The sequence below is a fragment of the Mustelus asterias genome, chromosome 30 (assembly GCF_964213995.1).
Source record: "Mustelus asterias chromosome 30, sMusAst1.hap1.1, whole genome shotgun sequence".
Classification (NCBI taxonomy): Eukaryota; Metazoa; Chordata; class Chondrichthyes; order Carcharhiniformes; family Triakidae; genus Mustelus; species Mustelus asterias.
The window spans coordinates 18,420,064-18,440,937 of NC_135830.1; the positions used below are offsets into that span (position 1 = coordinate 18,420,064).

The window sequence follows — 20,874 nt, forward strand, 5'->3', positions numbered from 1 at the left end:
ACCTTGTGTGTGTGTGTGAGTACCTTATGTGTGAGTACCTTGTGTGTGAGTACCTTGTGCGTGAGTACCTTGTGTGTGAGTACCTTGTGCGTGAGTACCTTGTGTGTGTGTGTGAGTACCTTATGTGTGAGTACCTTGTGTGTGAGTACCTTATGTGTGAGTACCTTATGTGTGAGTACCTTGTGTGTGAGTACCTTGTGCGTGAGTACCTTGTGTGTGAGTACCTTGTGCGTGAGTACCTTGTGTGTGTGTGTGAGTACCTTATGTGTGAGTACCTTGTGTGTGAGTACCTTGTGTGTGAGTACCTTGTGTGTGTGTGAGTACCTTATGTGTGAGTACCTTGTGTGTGAGTACCTTGTGCGTGAGTACCTTGTGCGTGAGTACCTTGTGTGTGAGTACCTTGTGTGTGAGTACCTTGTGTGTGTGTGTGAGTACCTTATGTGTGAGTACCTTGTGTGTGAGTACCTTGTGCGTGAGTACCTTGTGTGTGAGTACCTTGTGCGTGAGTACCTTGTGTGTGTGTGTGAGTACCTTATGTGTGAGTACCTTGTGTGTGAGTACCTTGTGTGTGAGTACCTTGTGTGTGTGTGTGAGTACCTTATGTGTGAGTACCTTGTGTGTGAGTACCTTGTGCGTGAGTACCTTGTGCGTGAGTACCTTGTGTGTGAGTACCTTGTGTGTGAGTACCTTGTGTGTGTGTGTGAGTACCTTATGTGTGAGTACCTTGTGTGTGAGTACCTTGTGCGTGAGTACCTTGTGCGTGAGTACCTTGTCCGTGAGTACCTTGTCCGTGAGTACCTTGTCCGTGAGTACCTTGTGCGTGAGTACCTTGCGCGTGAGTACCTTGCGCGTGAGTACCTTGTGCGTGAGTACCTTGTGCGTGAGTACCTTGTGCGTGAGTACCTTGTGCGTGAGTACCTTGTGCGTGAGTACCTTGCGCGTGAGTACCTTGCGCGTGAGTACCTTGCGCGTGAGTACCTTGCGCGTGAGTACCTTGTCTGTGAGTACCTTGTCCGTGAGTACCTTGTGCGTGAGTACCTTGCGCGTGAGTACCTTGCGCGTGAGTACCTTGCGCGTGAGTACCTTGCGCGTGAGTACCTTGCGCGTGAGTACCTTGCGCGTGAGTACCTTGCGCGTGAGTACCTTGCGCGTGAGTACCTTGCGCGTGAGTACCTTGCGTGTGAGTACCTTGCGTGTGAGTACCTTGTGTGTGAGTACCTTGTGAGTACCTTGTGTGTGAGTACCTTGTGTGTGAGTACCTTGTGTGTGAGTACCTTGTGCGTGAGTACCTTGTGCGTGAGTACCTTGTGCGTGAGTACCTTGTGTGTGAGTACCTTGTGCGTGAGTACCTTGTGTGTGAGAACCTTGTGTGTGAGAACCTTGTGTGTGAGTACCTTGTGTGTGAGTACCTTGTGTGTGAGTACCTTGTGTGTGAGTACCTTGTGTGTGAGTACCTTGTGCGTGAGTACCTTGTGCGTGAGTACCTTGCGCGTGAGTACCTTGTGTGTGTGTGTGAGTACCTTATGTGTGAGTACCTTGTGTGTACCTTGTGCGTGAGTACCTTGTGCGTGAGTACCCTGTGCGTGAGTACTTTGTGTGTGTGTGTGTGAGTACCTTATGTGTGAGTACCTTATGCGTGAGTACCTTGTGCGTGAGTACCTTGTGCGTGAGTACCTTGTGTGTGAGTACCTTGTGTGTGTGTGTGAGTACCTTGTGCGTGAGTACCTTGTGCGTGAGTACCTTGTGTGTGAGTACCTTGTGTGTGAGTACCTTGTGTGTGAGTACCTTGTGTGTGAGTACCTTGTGTGTGAGTACCTTGTGTGTGAGTACCTTGTGTGTGTGTGTGAGTACCTTATGTGTGAGTACCTTGTGTGTGAGTACCTTGTGCGTGAGTACCTTGTGTGTGAGTACCTTGTGCGTGAGTACCTTGTGTGTGTGTGTGAGTACCTTATGTGTGAGTACCTTATGTGTGAGTACCTTATGTGTGAGTACCTTGTGTGTGAGTACCTTGTGCGTGAGTACCTTGTGTGTGTGTGTGAGTACCTTATGTGTGAGTACCTTATGTGTGAGTACCTTGTGTGTGAGTACCTTGTGCGTGAGTACCTTGTGCGTGAGTACCTTGTGCGTGAGTACCTTGTGCGTGAGTACCTTGTGCGTGAGTACCTTGTGCGTGAGTACCTTGTCCGTGAGCACCTTGTGCGTGAGTACCTTGTGCGTGAGTACCTTGTGCGTGAGTACCTTGCGCGTGAGTACCTTGCGCGTGAGTACCTTGCGCGTGAGTACCTTGCGCGTGAGTACCTTGCGCGTGAGTACCTTGTCTGAGTACCTTGTCCGTGAGTACCTTGTCCGTGAGTACCTTGCGCGTGAGTACCTTGCGCGTGAGTACCTTGCGCGTGAGTACCTTGCGCGTGAGTACCTTGTCTGTGAGTACCTTGTCCGTGAGTACCTTGTGCGTGAGTACCTTGTGCGTGAGTACCTTGCGCGTGAGTACCTTGCGCGTGAGTACCTTGCACGTGAGTACCTTGCGCGTGAGTACCTTGCGCGTGAGTACCTTGTCCGTGAGTACCTTGTCCGTGAGTACCTTGTGCGTGAGTACCTTGTGCGTGAGTACCTTGTCCGTGAGAACCTTGTGCGTGAGTACCTTGCGCGTGAGTACCTTGCGCGTGAGTACCTTGTGCGTGAGTACCTTGTGCATGAGTACCTTGTGCGTGAGTACCTTGCGCGTGAGTACCTTGCGCGTGAGTACCTTGTCCGTGAGTACCTTGTCCGTGAGTACCTTGCGCGTGAGTACCTTGCGCGTGAGTACCTTGCGCGTGAGTACCTTGCGCGTGAGTACCTTGCGCGTGAGTACCTTGCGCGTGAGTACCTTGCGTGTGAGTACCTTGCGTGTGAGTACCTTGTGTGTGAGTACCTTGTGCGTGAGTACCTTGTGAGTACCTTGTGTGTGAGTACCTTGTGTGTGAGTACCTTGTGCGTGAGTACCTTGTGCGTGAGTACCTTGTGTGTGAGTACCTTGTGCGTGAGTACCTTGTGTGTGAGTACCTTGTGTGTGAGTACCTTGTGTGTGAGTACCTTGTGTGTGAGTACCTTGTGTGTGAGTACCTTGTGCGTGAGTACCTTGTGCGTGAGTACCTTGTGAGTACCTTGTGTGTGAGTACCTTGTGTGTGAGTACCTTGTGCGTGAGTACCTTGTGCGTGAGTACCTTGTGCGTGAGTACCCTGTGTGTGAGTACCTTGTGCGTGAGTACCTTGTGTGTGAGTACCTTGTGCGTGAGTACCTTGTGCGTGAGTACCTTGTGCGTGAGTACCTTGTGCGTGAGTACCTTGCGCGTGAGTACCTTGCGCGTGAGTACCTTGCGCGTGAGTACCTTGCGCGTGAGTACCTTGCGCGTGAGTACCTTGTCTGTGAGTACCTTGTCCGTGAGTACCTTGTGCGTGAGTACCTTGCGCGTGAGTACCTTGCGCGTGAGTACCTTGCGCGTGAGTACCTTGCGCGTGAGTACCTTGCGCGTGAGTACCTTGTCTGTGAGTACCTTGTCCGTGAGTACCTTGTGCGTGAGTACCTTGCGCGTGAGTACCTTGCGCGTGAGTACCTTGCGCGTGAGTACCTTGCGCGTGAGTACCTTGCGTGTGAGTACCTTGCGTGTGAGTACCTTGTGTGTGAGTACCTTGTGTGTGAGTACCTTGTGTGTGAGTACCTTGTGCGTGAGTACCTTGTGAGTACCTTGTGCGTGAGTACCTTGTGCGTGAGTACCTTGTGCGTGAGTACCTTGTGCGTGAGTACCTTGTGCGTGAGTACCTTGTGCGTGAGTACCTTGTGCGTGAGTACCTTGCGCGTGAGTACCTTGTGTGTGTGTGTGAGTACCTTATGTGTGAGTACCTTGTGTGTACCTTGTGCGTGAGTACATTGTGCGTGAGTACCCTGTGCATGAGTACTTTGTGTGTGTGTGTGTGAGTACCTTATGTGTGAGTACCTTATGTGTGAGTACCTTATGTGTGAGTACCTTGTGCGTGAGTACCTTGTGCGTGAGTACCTTGTGTGTGAGTACCTTGTGTGTGTGTGTGAGTACCTTGTGTGTGAGTACCTTATGTGTGAGTACCTTGTGTGTGAGTACCTTGTGTGTGTGTGTGAGTACCTTATGTGTGAGTACCTTGTGTGTGAGTACCTTGTGCGTGAGTACCTTGTGCGTGAGTACCTTGTGTGTGAGTACCTTGTGTGTGAGTACCTTGTGTGTGTGTGTGAGTACCTTATGTGTGAGTACCTTGTGTGTGAGTACCTTGTGCGTGAGTACCTTGTGTGTGAGTACCTTGTGCGTGAGTACCTTGTGTGTGTGTGTGAGTACCTTATGTGTGAGTACCTTGTGTGTGAGTACCTTGTGTGTGAGTACCTTGTGTGTGTGTGTGAGTACCTTATGTGTGAGTACCTTGTGTGTGAGTACCTTGTGCGTGAGTACCTTGTGCGTGAGTACCTTGTGTGTGAGTACCTTGTGTGTGAGTACCTTGTGTGTGTGTGTGAGTACCTTATGTGTGAGTACCTTGTGTGTGAGTACCTTGTGCGTGAGTACCTTGTGCGTGAGTACCTTGTCCGTGAGTACCTTGTCCGTGAGTACCTTGTGCGTGAGTACCTTGTGCGTGAGTACCTTGCGCGTGAGTACCTTGCGCGTGAGTACCTTGTGCGTGAGTACCTTGTGCGTGAGTACCTTGTGCGTGAGTACCTTGTGCGTGAGTACCTTGCGCGTGAGTACCTTGCGCGTGAGTACCTTGCGCGTGAGTACCTTGCGCGTGAGTACCTTGTCTGTGAGTACCTTGTCCGTGAGTACCTTGTGCGTGAGTACCTTGCGCGTGAGTACCTTGCGCGTGAGTACCTTGCGCGTGAGTACCTTGCGCGTGAGTACCTTGCGCGTGAGTACCTTGCGCGTGAGTACCTTGCGCGTGAGTACCTTGCGTGTGAGTACCTTGCGTGTGAGTACCTTGCGTGTGAGTACCTTGTGTGTGAGTACCTTGTGAGTACCTTGTGTGTGAGTACCTTGTGTGTGAGTACCTTGTGTGTGAGTACCTTGTGCGTGAGTACCTTGTGCGTGAGTACCTTGTGCGTGAGTACCTTGTGTGTGAGTACCTTGTGCGTGAGTACCTTGTGTGTGAGAACCTTGTGTGTGAGTACCTTGTGTGTGAGTACCTTGTGTGTGAGTACCTTGTGTGTGAGTACCTTGTGTGTGAGTACCTTGTGCGTGAGTACCTTGTGCGTGAGTACCTTGCGCGTGAGTACCTTGTGTGTGTGTGTGAGTACCTTATGTGTGAGTACCTTGTGTGTACCTTGTGCGTGAGTACCTTGTGCGTGAGTACCCTGTGCGTGAGTACTTTGTGTGTGTGTGTGTGAGTACCTTATGTGTGAGTACCTTATGTGTGAGTACCTTGTGCGTGAGTACCTTGTGCGTGAGTACCTTGTGTGTGAGTACCTTGTGTGTGTGTGTGAGTACCTTGTGCGTGAGTACCTTGTGCGTGAGTACCTTGTGTGTGAGTACCTTGTGTGTGAGTACCTTGTGTGTGAGTACCTTGTGTGTGAGTACCTTGTGTGTGTGTGTGAGTACCTTATGTGTGAGTACCTTGTGTGTGAGTACCTTGTGCGTGAGTACCTTGTGTGTGAGTACCTTGTGCGTGAGTACCTTGTGTGTGTGTGTGAGTACCTTATGTGTGAGTACCTTATGTGTGAGTACCTTGTGTGTGAGTACCTTGTGCGTGAGTACCTTGTGTGTGTGTGTGAGTACCTTATGTGTGAGTACCTTATGTGTGAGTACCTTGTGTGTGAGTACCTTGTGCGTGAGTACCTTGTGCGTGAGTACCTTGTGCGTGAGTACCTTGTGCGTGAGTACCTTGTGCGTGAGTACCTTGTCCGTGAGCACCTTGTGCGTAAGTACCTTGTGCGTGAGTACCTTGTGCGTGAGTACCTTGCGCGTGAGTACCTTGCGCGTGAGTACCTTGCGCGTGAGTACCTTGCGCGTGAGTACCTTGTCTGAGTACCTTGTCCGTGAGTACCTTGTCCGTGAGTACCTTGCGCGTGAGTACCTTGCGCGTGAGTACCTTGCGCGTGAGTACCTTGCGCGTGAGTACCTTGCGCGTGAGTACCTTGCGCGTGAGTACCTTGTCTGTGAGTACCTTGTCCGTGAGTACCTTGTGCGTGAGTACCTTGTGCGTGAGTACCTTGCGCGTGAGTACCTTGCGCGTGAGTACCTTGCGCGTGAGTACCTTGCGCGTGAGTACCTTGTCCGTGAGTACCTTGTCCGTGAGTACCTTGTGCGTGAGTACCTTGTGCGTGAGTACCTTGTCCGTGAGAACCTTGTGCGTGAGTACCTTGCGCGTGAGTACCTTGCGCGTGAGTACCTTGTGCGTGAGTACCTTGTGCGTGAGTACCTTGTGCGTGAGTACCTTGCGCGTGAGTACCTTGCGCGTGAGTACCTTGCGCGTGAGTACCTTGTCCGTGAGTACCTTGTCCGTGAGTACCTTGCGCGTGAGTACCTTGCGCGTGAGTACCTTGCGCGTGAGTACCTTGCGCGTGAGTACCTTGCGCGTGAGTACCTTGCGCGTGAGTACCTTGCGTGTGAGTACCTTGCGTGTGAGTACCTTGTGTGTGAGTACCTTGTGCGTGAGTACCTTGTGAGTACCTTGTGTGTGAGTACCTTGTGTGTGAGTACCTTGTGCGTGAGTACCTTGTGCGTGAGTACCTTTTGTGTGAGTACCTTGTGCGTGAGTACCTTGTGTGTGAGTACCTTGTGTGTGAGTACCTTGTGTGTGAGTACCTTGTGTGTGAGTACCTTGTGTGTGAGTACCTTGTGCGTGAGTACCTTGTGCGTGAGTACCTTGTGAGTACCTTGTGTGTGAGTACCTTGTGTGTGAGTACCTTGTGCGTGAGTACCTTGTGCGTGAGTACCTTGTGCGTGAGTACCTTGTGTGTGAGTACCTTGTGCGTGAGTACCTTGTGCGTGAGTACCTTGTGCGTGAGTACCTTGCGCGTGAGTACCTTGCGCGTGAGTACCTTGCGCGTGAGTACCTTGCGCGTGAGTACCTTGCGCGTGAGTACCTTGCACGTGAGTACCTTGTCCGTGAGTACCTTGTCCGTGAGTACCTTGCGCGTGAGTACCTTGCGCGTGAGTACCTTGCGCGTGAGTACCTTGCGCGTGAGTACCTTGCGCGTGAGTACCTTGTCTGTGAGTACCTTGTCCGTGAGTACCTTGTGCGTGAGTACCTTGCGCGTGAGTACCTTGCGCGTGAGTACCTTGCGCGTGAGTACCTTGCGTGTGAGTACCTTGCGTGTGAGTACCTTGTGTGTGAGTACCTTGTGTGTGAGTACCTTGTGTGTGAGTACCTTGTGCGTGAGTACCTTGTGAGTACCTTGTGTGTGAGTACCTTGTGCGTGAGTACCTTGTGCGTGAGTACCTTGTGCGTGAGTACCTTGTGCGTGAGTACCTTGTGCGTGAGTACCTTGTGCGTGAGTACCTTGTGCGTGAGTACCTTGCGCGTGAGTACCTTGTGTGTGTGTGTGAGTACCTTATGTGTGAGTACCTTGTGTGTACCTTGTGCGTGAGTACATTGTGCGTGAGTACCCTGTGCATGAGTACTTTGTGTGTGTGTGTGTGAGTACCTTATGTGTGAGTACCTTATGTGTGAGTACCTTATGTGTGAGTACCTTGTGCGTGAGTACCTTGTGCGTGAGTACCTTGTGTGTGAGTACCTTGTGTGTGTGTGTGAGTACCTTGTGTGTGAGTACCTTGTGCGTGAGTACCTTGTGCGTGAGTACCTTGTGTGTGAGTACCTTGTGTGTGAGTACCTTGTGTGTGAGTACCTTGTGTGTGTGTGTGAGTACCTTGTGTGTGAGTACCTTGTGTGTGAGTACCTTGTGCGTGAGTACCTTGTGTGTGAGTACCTTGTGCGTGAGTACCTTGTGTGTGTGTGTGAGTACCTTGTGTGTGAGTACCTTGTGTGTGAGTACCTTGTGTGTGAGTACCTTGTGTGTGAGTACCTTGTGTGTGAGTACCTTGTGTGTGTGTGTGAGTACCTTATGTGTGAGTACCTTGTGTGTGAGTACCTTGTGCGTGAGTACCTTGTGCGTGAGTACCTTGTGCGTGAGTACCTTGTGTGTGAGTACCTTGTGTGTGAGTACCTTGTGTGTGTGTGTGAGTACCTTATGTGTGAGTACCTTGTGTGTGAGTACCTTGTGCGTGAGTACCTTGTGCGTGAGTACCTTGTGCGTGAGTACCTTGTCCGTGAGTACCTTGTGCGTGAGTACCTTGTGCGTGAGTACCTTGCGGGTGAGTACCTTGCGCGTGAGTACCTTGCGCGTGAGTACCTTGCGCGTGAGTACCTTGCGCGTGAGTACCTTGCGCGTGAGTACCTTGTCTGTGAGTACCTTGTCCGTGAGTACCTTGCGCGTGAGTACCTTGCGCGTGAGTACCTTGCGCGTGAGTACCTTGCGCGTGAGTACCTTGCGCGTGAGTACCTTGCGCGTGAGTACCTTGCGCGTGCGTACCTTGCGCGTGAGTATCTTGTCCGTGAGTACCTTGTCCGTGAGTACCTTGTGCGTGAGTACCTTGCGCGTGAGTACCTTGCGCGTGAGTACCTTGCGCGTGAGTACCTTGCGCGTGAGTACCTTGCGCGTGAGTACCTTGCGCGTGAGTACCTTGTGCGTGAGTACCTTGTGCGTGAGTACCTTGTGCGTGAGTACCTTGTGCGTGAGTACCTTGTGTGTGAGTACCTTGTGTGTGAGTACCTTGTGTGTGTGTGTGAGTACCTTATGTGTGAGTACCTTGTGTGTGAGTACCTTGTGTGTGAGTACCTTGTGTGTGAGTACCTTGTGTGTGTGTGTGAGTACCTTATGTGTGAGTACCTTATGTGTGAGTACCTTGTGTGTGAGTACCTTGTGCGTGAGTACCTTGTGTGTGAGTACCTTGTGTGTGTGTGTGAGTACCTTATGTGTGAGTACCTTGTGTGTGAGTACCTTGTGTGTGAGTACCTTGTGCGTGAGTACCTTGTGTGTGAGTACCTTATGTGTGAGTACCTTGTGTATGTGTGTGAGTACCTTATGTGTGAGTACCTTGTGTGTGAGTACCTTGTGTGTGAGTACCTTGTGCGTGAGTACCTTGTGCGTGAGTACCTTGCGCGTGAGTACCTTGCGCGTGAGTACCTTGTGCGTGAGTACCTTGTGCGTGAGTACCTTGCGCGTGAGTACCTTGCGCGTGAGTACCTTGCGCGTGAGTACCTTGTCTGTGAGTACCTTGTCCGTGAGTACCTTGTGCGTGAGTACCTTGCGCGTGAGTACCTTGCGCGTGAGTACCTTGCGCGTGAGTACCTTGCGCGTGAGTACCTTGCGCGTGAGTACCTTGCGCGTGAGTACCTTGCGTGTGAGTACCTTGCGCGTGAGTACCTTGCGCGTGAGTACCTTGCGCGTGAGTACCTTGCGTGTGAGTACCTTGCGTGTGAGTACCTTGCGTGTGAGTACCTTGTGTGTGAGTACCTTGTGCGTGAGTACCTTGTGAGTACCTTGTGTGTGAGTACCTTGTGCGTGAGTACCTTGTGCGTGAGTACCTTGTGCGTGAGTACCTTGTGTGTGAGTACCTTGTGCGTGAGTACCTTGTGCGTGAGTACCTTGTGCGTGAGTACCTTGTGCGTGAGTACCTTGTGCGTGAGTACCTTGTGCGTGAGTACCTTGTGCGTGAGTACCTTGTGTGTGTGTGTGAGTACCTTATGTGTGAGTACCTTGTGTGAACCTTGTGCGTGAGTACCTTGTGCGTGAGTACCCTGTGCGTGAGTACTTTGTGTGTGTGTGTGTGAGTACCTTATGTGTGAGTACCTTGTGCGTGAGTACCTTGTGCGTGAGTACCTTGTGTGTGAGTACCTTGTGTGTGTGTGTGAGTACCTTGTGTGTGAGTACCTTGTGTGTGAGTACCTTGTGCGTGAGTACCTTGTGCGTGAGTACCTTGTGCGTGAGTACCTTGTGTGTGAGTACCTTGTGTGTGAGTACCTTGTGTGTGTGTGTGAGTACCTTATGTGTGAGTACCTTATGTGTGAGTACCTTGTGTGTGAGTACCTTGTGCGTGAGTACCTTGTGTGTGAGTACCTTGTACGTGAGTACCTTGTGTGTGTGTGTGAGTACCTTGTGTGTGAGTACCTTGTGTGTGAGTACCTTGTGTGTGAGTACCTTGTGTGTGAGTACCTTGTGTGTGTGTGTGAGTACCTTATGTGTGAGTACCTTGTGTGTGAGTACCTTGTGTGTGAGTACCTTGTGCGTGAGTACCTTGTGTGTGAGTACCTTGTGTGTGAGTACCTTGCGTGTGTGTGTGAGTACCTTATGTGTGAGTACCTTGTGCGTGAGTACCTTGTGCGTGAGTACCTTGTGCGTGAGTACCTTGTGCGTGAGTACCTTGCGCGTGAGTACCTTGCGCGTGAGTACCTTGCGCGTGAGTACCTTGTCTGTGAGTACCTTGTCTGTGAGTACCTTGTCCGTGAGTACCTTGTGCGTGAGTACCTTGCGCGTGAGTACCTTGCGCGTGAGTACCTTGCTCGTGAGTACCTTGCGCGTGCGTACCTTGCGCGTGAGTACCTTGTGCGTGAGTACCTTGCGCGTGAGTACCTTGCGCGAGAGTACCTTGCGCGTGAGTACCTTGCGCGTGAGTACCTTGCGCGTGAGTACCTTGCGTGTGAGTACCTTGCGTGTGAGTACCTTGTGTGTGAGTACCTTGCGTGTGAGTACCTTGTGTGTGAGTACCTTGCGCGTGAGTACCTTGCGCGTGAGTACCTTGCGCGTGAGTACCTTGCGTGTGAGTACCTTGTGTGTGAGTACCTTGTGTGTGAGTACCTTGTGTGTGAGTACCTTGTGTGTGAGTACCTTGTGCGTGAGTACCTTGTGCGTGAGTACCTTGCGTGTGAGTACCTTGCGTGTGAGTACCTTGCGTGTGAGTACCTTGCGTGTGAGTACCTTGCGTGTGAGTACCTTGCGTGTGAGTACCTTGTGCGTGAGTACCTTGTGCGTGAGTACCTTGTGCGTGAGTACCTTGTGCGTGAGTACCTTGTGTGTGAGTACCTTGTGTGTGAGTACCTTGTGAGTACCTTGTGCCTGAGTACCTTGTGCGTGAGTACCTTGTGCGTGAGTACCTTGTGCGTGAGTACCTTGTGTGTGAGTACCTTGTGTGTGAGTACCTTGTGAGTACCTTGTGCGTGAGTACCTTGTGCGTGAGTACCTTGTGCGTGAGTACCTTGTGCGTGAGTACCTTGTGTGTGAGTACCTTGCACGTGAGTACCTTGCGCGTGAGTACCTTGTGTGTGAGTACCTTGTGCGTGAGTACCTTGTGCGTGAGTACCTTGTGCGTGAGTACCTTGCGTGTGAGTACCTTGCGCGTGAGTACCTTGCGCGTGAGTACCTTGTGTGTGAGTACCTTGTGCGTGAGTACCTTGTGCGTGAGTACCTTGTGCGTGAGTTCCTTGTGCGTGAGTTCCTTGTGCGTGAGTTCCTTGTGCGTGAGTACCGTGTGCGTGAGTTCCTTGTGCGTGAGTACCTTGTGTATGCGCGCGCGCGACGCACATTGCGAATGTGAAGAGTTATTGAATATCTCAGCTTCAGTGTCTCGGAGGCACGGTTGTTCACGGTGATCCTCACATCACTCTGGACTGAGTCTAAGTGCAGCGAGGAAACATTTACTCAGGGGGAAAGACAGCTTGCTCACTTTCTGCTATCGCTTCCCTCTTCCCGCAGATGAACACGCGAATCTCATTTCCCTGACGATCTTCTGCTTGAGAATTCTCTTCCTGAAGAGCATTGTCTTCAATGTGCTGATGACCATCCGTGTCTGGGTCTCCTAAAGGTGAGGAACGACGGGCGAAATTTTTCCGGGGTAGGATTCTCCGGTCTCGCTGCCGTGAGCGGAGATGTGGCTGAGCGCCAAATTCTCTGTCCTCGCCAGGATCGGAGGCAGCATGGGGTGAACGCGGCGGGAAAATTTCGGCAAACATTTGGCGCACTCGCCATCACGGATTTAGACCTCTCCTCTCTCCCTGCTGGACAGAGTTTAGCGGCTCAGTTCACAGACAGCAAGACCCCCAGCCTGCCCAGTATCCCACCCATCCCCACTGAAAGGCGCACCAAATATCCATCGCCTATCCAAGGGTGTAACTTCCATTAAAACCGTAATAACATCGCTGGCGCAAAGCCATAACAAACAGGCGTTGACGTGGTCGGGGGAAAGGGATGAGATTGATGGGGAACCAATACCGACACAGACCACCTGAATCTTGAAGACCTTGAATCAGTCTGCGTCCAGATGCAGCAAGATCTGGACAATATCCAGGCTCGGGGAGACACAGATCATAGAACATAGAACATTACAGCGCAGTACAGGCCCTTCGGCCCTCGATGTTGTGCCGATCAGTGGTACCAATCTAAAGCCCCTCTAATCTACACTATTCCAATATCATCCATATGTTTATCCAATAACCACTTGAACGCTTTCAACGTTGACGAGTCCACTACTGTTGCAGGCAGGGCACTCCACGCCCTTACTACTCTCTGAGTAAAGAACCTACCTCTAACATCTGTCCTATATCTATCACCCCTCAATTTAAAGCTATGTCCCCTCGTGCTAGCCAACACCATCCGAGGAAAAAGGCTCTCACTATCCACCCTATCTAATCCTCTGATCATCTTGTCTGCCTCTATTAAGTCACCTCTTAACCTTCTTCTCTCTCACGAAAACAACCTCAAGCCCCTCAGCCTTTCCTCATACGATTTTCCCACCATACCAGGCAACATCCTGGTAAATCTCCTCTGCACCCTTTCCAACACTTCCACATCCTTGCTATAATACGGTGACCAGAACTGTACGCAATACTCCAAATGCGGCCGCACCAGTTTTGTACAGTTGCAGCATGACCTCCTGGCTCCGAAACTCAATCCCTCTACCAATAAAAGCTAACACTCCGTACGCCTTCTTAACAACCCTATCAACCTGGGTGCCAACGTTCAGGGATCTATGCACATGGACACCCAGATCCCTCTGTTCCTCCACACTACCAAGTATCTTACCATTAGCCCAGTACTCTGTATTCCTGTTACTCCTTCCAAAGTGAATCACCTCACACTTTTCCGCATTAAACTCCATTTGCCACCTCTCAGCCCAGCTCTGCAGCTTATCTATGTCCCTCTGTAACCTGCCACTTCCCTCCGCACTGTGAGGGAATCATGCCACACAAATGCCAGGCAATGATCATCACCACTAAGAGACACTCTAACCACCGTCCCTTAACATTCAATGGCGTTACCATCACTGAATCCCCCACTGTCAACATCCTTGGGGTTACCATTGACCAAAAACACACTGGACTCACCACAGTGACTACCAGTGCAGGTCAGAGGCTGGGAACACTGCGCTGAGTAACTCACCTCCTGACTCCCCCCCCAAAGCCTGTCCACCATCTACAAGGACACAAGTCAGGAGTGCGATGGAATACTCCCCACTTGCCTGGATGGGTGCGGCTCCCAACAACACTCAAGAAGCTTGACACCATCCAGGACAAAGCAGCCCCGCTTGATTGGCACCCCATCCACAAACATCCACTCCCTCCACTACCGACGCTCAGTAGCAGCAGTGTGTACTATCTACAAGATGCACTGCAGCAATTCACCAAAGATCCTTAGACAGCACCTTCCAAACCCACGACCACTTCCATCTTAGAACATAGAACATAGAACATAGAACATTACAGCGCAGAACAGGCCCTTCGGCCCACGATGTTGCACCGACCAGTTAAAAAAAAAACTGTGACCCTCCAACCTAAACCAATTTCTTTTCGTCCATGAACCTATCTACGGATCTCTTAAACGCCCCCAAACTAGGCGCATTTACAACTGATGCTGGCAGGGCATTCCAATCCCTCACCACCCTCTGGGTAAAGAACCTACCCCTGACATCGGTTCTATAACTACCCCCCCTCAATTTAAAGCCATGCCCCCTCGTGCTGGATTTCTCCATCAGAGGAAAAAGGCTATCACTATCCACCCTATCTAAACCTCTAATCATCTTATATGTTTCAATGAGATCCCCTCTTAGCCGCCGCCTTTCCAGCGAAAACAATCCCAAATCCCTCAGCCTCTCCTCATAGGATCTCCCCTCCATACCAGGCAACATCCTGGTAAACCTCCTCTGCACCCTCTCCAAAGCCTCCACATCCTTCCTGTAATGTGGGGACCAGAACTGCACACAGTACTCCAAGTGCGGCCGCACCAGAGTTGTGTACAGTTGCAACATAACGCTACGACTCCTAAATTCAATCCCCCTACCAATAAACGCCAAGACACCATATGCCTTCTTAACAACCTTATCTACTTGATTCCCAACTTTCAGGGATCTATGCACACATACACCTAGATCCCTCTGCTCCTCCACACTATTCAAAGTCCTCCCGTTAGCCCTATACTCAACACATCTGTTATTCCTACCAAAGTGAATTACCTCACACTTCTCCGCATTAAACTCCATCCGCCACCTCTCGGCCCAACTTTGCAACCTGTCTAAGTCTTCCTGCAAACTACGACACCCTTCCTCACTGTCTACCACACCACCGACTTTGGTGTCATCAGCAAATTTGCTAATCCACCCAACTATACCCTCATCCAGATCATTAATAAATATTACAAACAGCAGTGGCCCCAAAACAGATCCCTGAGGTACACCACTTGTAACCGCACTCCATGATGAATATTTACTATCAACCACCACCCTCTGTTTCCTATCCGCTAGCCAATTCCTGATCCAATTTCCTAGATCACCCCCAATCCCATACATCTGCATTTTCTGCAGAAGCCTACCATGGTGAACCTTATCAAACGCCTTACTAAAATCCATATATACCACGTCCACTGCCTTGCCCCCATCCACCTCCTTGGTCACTTTCTCAAAAAACTCAATAAGGTTAGTAAGGCACGACCTACCTGCCACAAAACCATGCTGACTATCACCTATCAATTCATTACTCTCCAAATAACTATAAATCCTATCCCTTATAATTTTTTCCAACATCTTGCCGACAACAGAAGTGAGACTCACCGGTCTATAATTCCCGGGGAAGTCTCTGTTCCCCTTCTTAAACAATGGGACAACATTCGCTAACCTCCAATCTTCTGGTACTATACCAGAGGCCAACGACGACCTGAAGATCAGAGCCAGAGGCTCTGCAATCACTTCTCTTGCCTCCCAGAGAATCCTTGGATAAATCCCATCCGGACCAGGGGATTTATCTATTTTCAGACCCTCCAGAATATCCTGCACATCCTCCTTATCAACTGTAATGCTGTCTATTCTACTCCCTTGCAACCCAGTGTCCTCCTCAGCTATATTCATGTCCCCTTGCGTGAACACCGAAGAGAAATATTGGTTCAATGCTTCACCAATCTCCTCCGGTTCCACACATAACTTCCCTCTGCCATCTATAACTGGCCCTAAACTTGCCCTAACCAACCTTCTGTTCTTGACATACCTATAGAACGCCTTAGGATTCTCTTTAACCCTATCCGCCAAAGTCTTCTCATGTCCCCTTTTAGCCCTTCTAAGCTCGCTCTTCAACTCCCTCTTAGCCAATCTAAAGCTTTCTAGTGCACTACCCGAGTGCTCACGTCTCATCCGAACATAAGCCTCCTTTTTCTTTTTAACCAACAAAGAAACTTTTTTGGTGCACCACGGTTCCCTAGCCCTACCAATTCCTCCTTGCCTGACAGGGACATACCTATCACAGACTCGCAGTAGCTGCTCCTTGAAAAAACTCCACATGTCGGACGTTCCCAGTCCCTGTAATCTCCTAGTCCAACCTATGTTTCCTAATTCTCTCCTAATAGCCTCATAATTACCCTTCCCCCAGCTAAAACCACTGGCCCGAGGTTCATGCCTATCCCTTTCCATCACTAAGGTGAACGTAACCGAATTGTGGTCACTATCACCAAAATGCACTTGGAGGACAAAGGGGCAGCAGAGACATGGGGAACACCACCACCTGCAAGTTCCCCTTCAAGCCACTCACCATCCTGACTTGGAAATATATCGGCCGTTCCTTCGCGGTCGCTGGGGTCAAAATCCAGGAATCCCCTCCCTAACGGCGCCATGGGTGTACCTACACCACATGGACTGCAGCGATTCAAGAAAGGCAGCTCACCAATGGCAACTAGGGATGAGCAATAAATGTTGGCCAGCCAGCGATACCCATGTCCCACTAATGAATGAAAGAACAGATCGATAGGTCTGTCTCTCGTAGAGTTTTACAGCATGGAAAGAGTTCTTTGGCCCATCAAGCCCCAATCCCATTTTCCAAGCTACACGCTCGCAGTAATGTTGGATTTTCTTTTGGTTAACGTCTTACGGACACTTCTGACGAATATTTTCACACACTGGTGCGATCTGTCTCTGTGCTAACTCCATCCATTACCTCTTCCTCCTTCTAGATGGAGAGCTGGACGCAAAAGACGGGAGAGCGTGGCGAAGACTGGAAGATGCTTGTGTCCCGCCGGGATGCGGAGTGACCTTCGCAGGGGATGGTGTCCGTCACGTGTCCAATACATATGTGTGTTTGTATGTGTCAGTCATGCTTTGATGGATCTCCATGAATGTACGATGGCAAAATGTCTATCCGCCCGTCTGGAAGGATGGTGTAGTTTTCCAATCTCTTGTGTGTACCGTTTCTGGTAAAGCTCTCCTCGTAGCTTTCTGAATAAAGATTATACGTGTATATGTATCATTGGAAAGTGTACATTTAATCGTCTGTATACATTTGAATCTTATCGTCGTTTATTTGTACAGGGTTTGACTTTTACTGCAACAGAATCCGCCAATCAATCCGCGCTTCTCTTCCCATGAAGTATAAATTGTTGTTTCCCTTTCTAGTCTGGCATGCTTGCCCATCTGTCGTGATGAGTCCACGATGAGAAGCTTCGACTGCATTGTCTTTTTTCCGTCACCAATACGCTTTTGGAATACCTACATCCTCTCAGCAGTGCGAAACACTGAGCTGCTGTGTACCGCTATGTTTCAAGTCCTCGTTACGAAGCCCCCATTTTAATTTGAGGAACCACTTCACCCAACCCGTGGATGTAAATATTCTCCGATACTGGTGCAAAGATAGATGTACTGGCAATGTTACCATGTCTGATGGACATTGAATGAGTGGCTTCGCTTTGGACTGAGATTGCAATGAGATAGCGTTTGCTATTTTCGCAAGGACATTCCTTAATATTGTTACTTGTTGCGCGGGATTTTATAATTGGCAGAACCCTTCTCATAATGCTTGAAAATAAAATACATTTCAACACAATTTAAGTCGATGGTTTCTCATTCTGTCTCATACATAGAATCCCTACAGTGCAGAAGGAGGCCATTCAGCCCATCGAGTATGCACTGACCACAATTCCATCCAGGCCCTATCCACATAACCCCATGCCTTTACCCCAGCTAGTCCCCCTGACACTAAGGGGCAATTTAGCATGGCCAATCCACCTAACCCGCACATCTTTGGACACTGAGGGACAATTTAGCATGGCCAATCCACCTAACCCGCACATCTTTGGACACTAAGGGGCAATTTAGCATGGCCAATCCACCTAACCCGCACATCTTTGGACACTAAGGGACAATTTAGCATGGCCAATCCACCTAACCCGCACATCTTTGGACACTAAGGGGCAATTTAGCATGGCCAATCCACCTAACCCGCACATCTTTGGACACTAAGGGACAATTTAGCATGGCCAATCCACCTAACCCGCACATCTTTGGACACTAAGGGGCAATTTAGCACGGCCAATCCACCTAACCCGCACATCTTTGGACACTAAGGGACAATTTAGCATGGCCAATCCACCTAACCTGTACATCTTTGGACACTAAGGGACAATTTAGCACGGCCAATCCACCTAACCCGCACATCTTTGGACACTAAGGGACAATTTAGCATGGCCAATCCACGTAACCCGCACATCTTTGGACACTAAGGGGCAATTTAGCATGGCCAATCCACCTAACCTGCACATCTTTGGACACTAAGGGGCAATTTACACTGCCAATCCACCCTAACCCACACATCTTTGGACACTAAGGGGCAATTTACACTGCCAATCCACCCTAACCCACACATCTTTGGACACTAAGGGGCAATTTACACGGCCAATCCACCCTAACCTGCACATCTTTCAGACTGTAGGAGGAAACCGGAGCACCCCGAGGAAACCCACGCGGACACGGGGGAGAATGTACAAACTCCGCACAGACTGTGACCCAAGCCGGGAATCGAACCCAGATCCCTGGAGCTGTGAGGCAGCAATGCTAACCATCGTGTCGCCCTTGGGCGTCCTCCCTTGTGAAGGAAGAATGAGGGCGGGGAGGGGGGATCTTATATAATTATGTAGAGAAACGTGAAAAATAGGTACAGGAGTAGGCCATTCGGCCCTTCGAACCTGCAGCACCATTCAATATGATCATGGCTGGGCATGCACTTTCAGTATCCCACTCCCACTTTCTCTCCATACCCTTTGATCCCTTTCGTCACTGGGGCCACGTCCAGCCCCCTCTTGAACATATTTAACGAACTGGCCCCAACACCTTTCTGTGGCAGAGAATTCCATAGGTTCACAACTCTGAGTGAAGAAGTTCTTCCTTATCTCAGTCCTGAACGGCTTACCCCTTCTACCCCTTAAACTGTGGCCCCCCCTAGTCCTGGAAATCCCCAACATTGGGAACATTTTTCCCGCATCTAGCCTGTCCAGTCCCATCAGGATTTCATATGCTTCTGTGAGATCCCCTCTCATTCTTCTAAGTTCTAGTGAACACAAGCCCAGTCGACCCAGTCTCTCTTCACATGTCAGTCCTGCCATTCCAGGAATCAGTCTGATGAACCTTAGCTGGACTCCCTCAATAGCAAGAATGTTCCTTCCTCAGACTAGGAGACCAAAACCTGCACACAATACTGAAGGCGTGGCCTCACCAAGGCCCTGCATAACTGCCAGGGATAAAATAGAAGCCACAGGCGGGTGAAACCAGAACTGGAGGCATAGCCTCAAACTAAGAGGGGAGCACATTGAAGATTGTAGAGGTAATAGAGGTGTACAAGATTATGAAGGGTATAGATAGGGTGAACAGTGGGAAGCTTTTTCCCAGGTCGGAGGTGACGATCACGAGGGGTCACGGGCTCAAGCTGAGAGGGGCGAAGTATAACTCAGACATCAGAGGGACGTTTTTTACACAGAGGGTGGTGGGGGCCTGGAATGCGCTGCCAAGTAGGGTGGTGGAGGCAGGCACGCTGACATCGTTTAAGACTTACCTGGACAGTCACATGAGCAGCCTGGGAATGGAGGGATACAAACGATTGGTCTAGTTTGGACCAAGGAGCGGCACAGGCTTGGAGGGCCGAAGGGCCTGTTTCCTGTGCTGTACTGTTCTTTGTTCTTTGTTATTGAGTTGAGGAGGAACTTTTTCACCCAGAGGGTTGTGAATCTGTGGAATTCCCTGCCCAGTGAAGCAGTTGAGGCTACCTCATTGAATGTTTTTAAGGCAAGGACAGACAGATTTTTGAACAGTAAAGGAATTAAGGGTTATGGTGAGCGGGCGGGTAAGTGGAGCTGAGTCCACGAAAAGATCAGCCATGATCTTATTGAATGGCGGAGCAGGGCTCGAGGGGCCAGATGGCCTACTCCTGCTCCTAGTTCTTATGTTCTTTTGAGACATGTGTTTTTCCCTCTCTACTTTGCAAATCCGTATGAGGAGGGAGCAAGTTGGTTCGGACTGTATTCGCTGGAGTTCAGAAGAATGAGGAGGGATCTCATAGAACTCCATAAAATTCTAACAGGACTAGATAGTGGAGACACAGGAAGGATGTTCCCGATGGTGGGGGAGTCCAGAACTAGGGTGTCACAGCCTGGGGATACAAGGTAGACTGTTTAAGTTAAAGTTTATTTATTACTCACAAGTAGCCTTACATTATCACCATAAGATATAGGAGCAGAATTAGGCCACTCGGCCCATCGAGTCTGCTCTGCCATTCAATCATGGCTGATATTTTTCTCATCCCCATTCTCCTGCCTTTTCCCCATAACCCCTGATCCCCTTATTAATCAAGAACCTATCTATCTCTGTCTTAAAGACAGTCAATGACCTGGCCTCCACAGCCTTCTGCGGCAAAGACTTCCACAGATTCACCACTCTCTGGCTGAAGGAATTCCTCCTCATCTCTGTTTTAAAGGATTGTCCTTTTCACCTGAGGTTGTGCCCTCTGGTTCTAGTTTTTCCTGCGAGTGGAAACATCCTCTCCATGTCCACTCTATCCAGGCCTCGCAGTGTCCTGTAAGTTTCAATAAGATTCCCCCTCATCCTTCTAAACTCCAACGAGTACAAACCAGAGTCCTCAACCGTTCCTCATACGGCAAGCTCTTCATTCCAGGTACCATGCTTGTGAACCTCCTCTGGACCCTTTCCAAGGCTGCAATGAAGCTACTATGAAACTCTCTCAATTAGAAAGAGGGTTGGAAGAGTCGCCTAGCTCAAACTCTCTAATTTGAGAGCGGGGGGGTTGGAAGAGTCGCCTAACTCAAACTCACTCAATTGGAAAGTAGGTTAGAAGAGTCACCTAGCTCAAACTCTCTCTAATTGAGAAGGGGTTGGAAGAGTCGCCTAACTCAAACTCACTCAATTGGAAAGAGGGTTGGAAGAGTCGCCTCGCTCAAACTCTCTAATTTGAGAGGGGGGGTGGAAGAGTCGCCTAACTCAAACTCACTCAATTGGAAAGTAGGTTAGAAGAGTCACCTAGCTCAAACTCTCTCTAATTGAGAAGGGGTTGGAAGAGTCACCTAGCTCAAACTCT

The 20,874-nt window shown here is 50.1% G+C and overlaps 1 protein-coding gene across 1 annotated transcript in view; it reads left to right on the forward strand.

The window, feature by feature from the left end:
- LOC144480930 (M1-specific T cell receptor alpha chain-like) overlaps positions 1-17,340 on the forward strand; it is a 42,958-nt gene extending 25,618 nt beyond the window's left edge. Inside the window, exons 4-5 of the mRNA XM_078200554.1 lie at positions 11,741-11,849; positions 16,472-17,340. Coding sequence (XP_078056680.1) covers positions 11,741-11,847 — 107 coding nt within the window. The 3' untranslated portion in view covers positions 11,848-11,849; positions 16,472-17,340. The remainder of the gene's footprint in view (positions 1-11,740; positions 11,850-16,471) is intronic.
- The last annotated feature ends 3,534 nt before the right edge of the window (positions 17,341-20,874 follow it).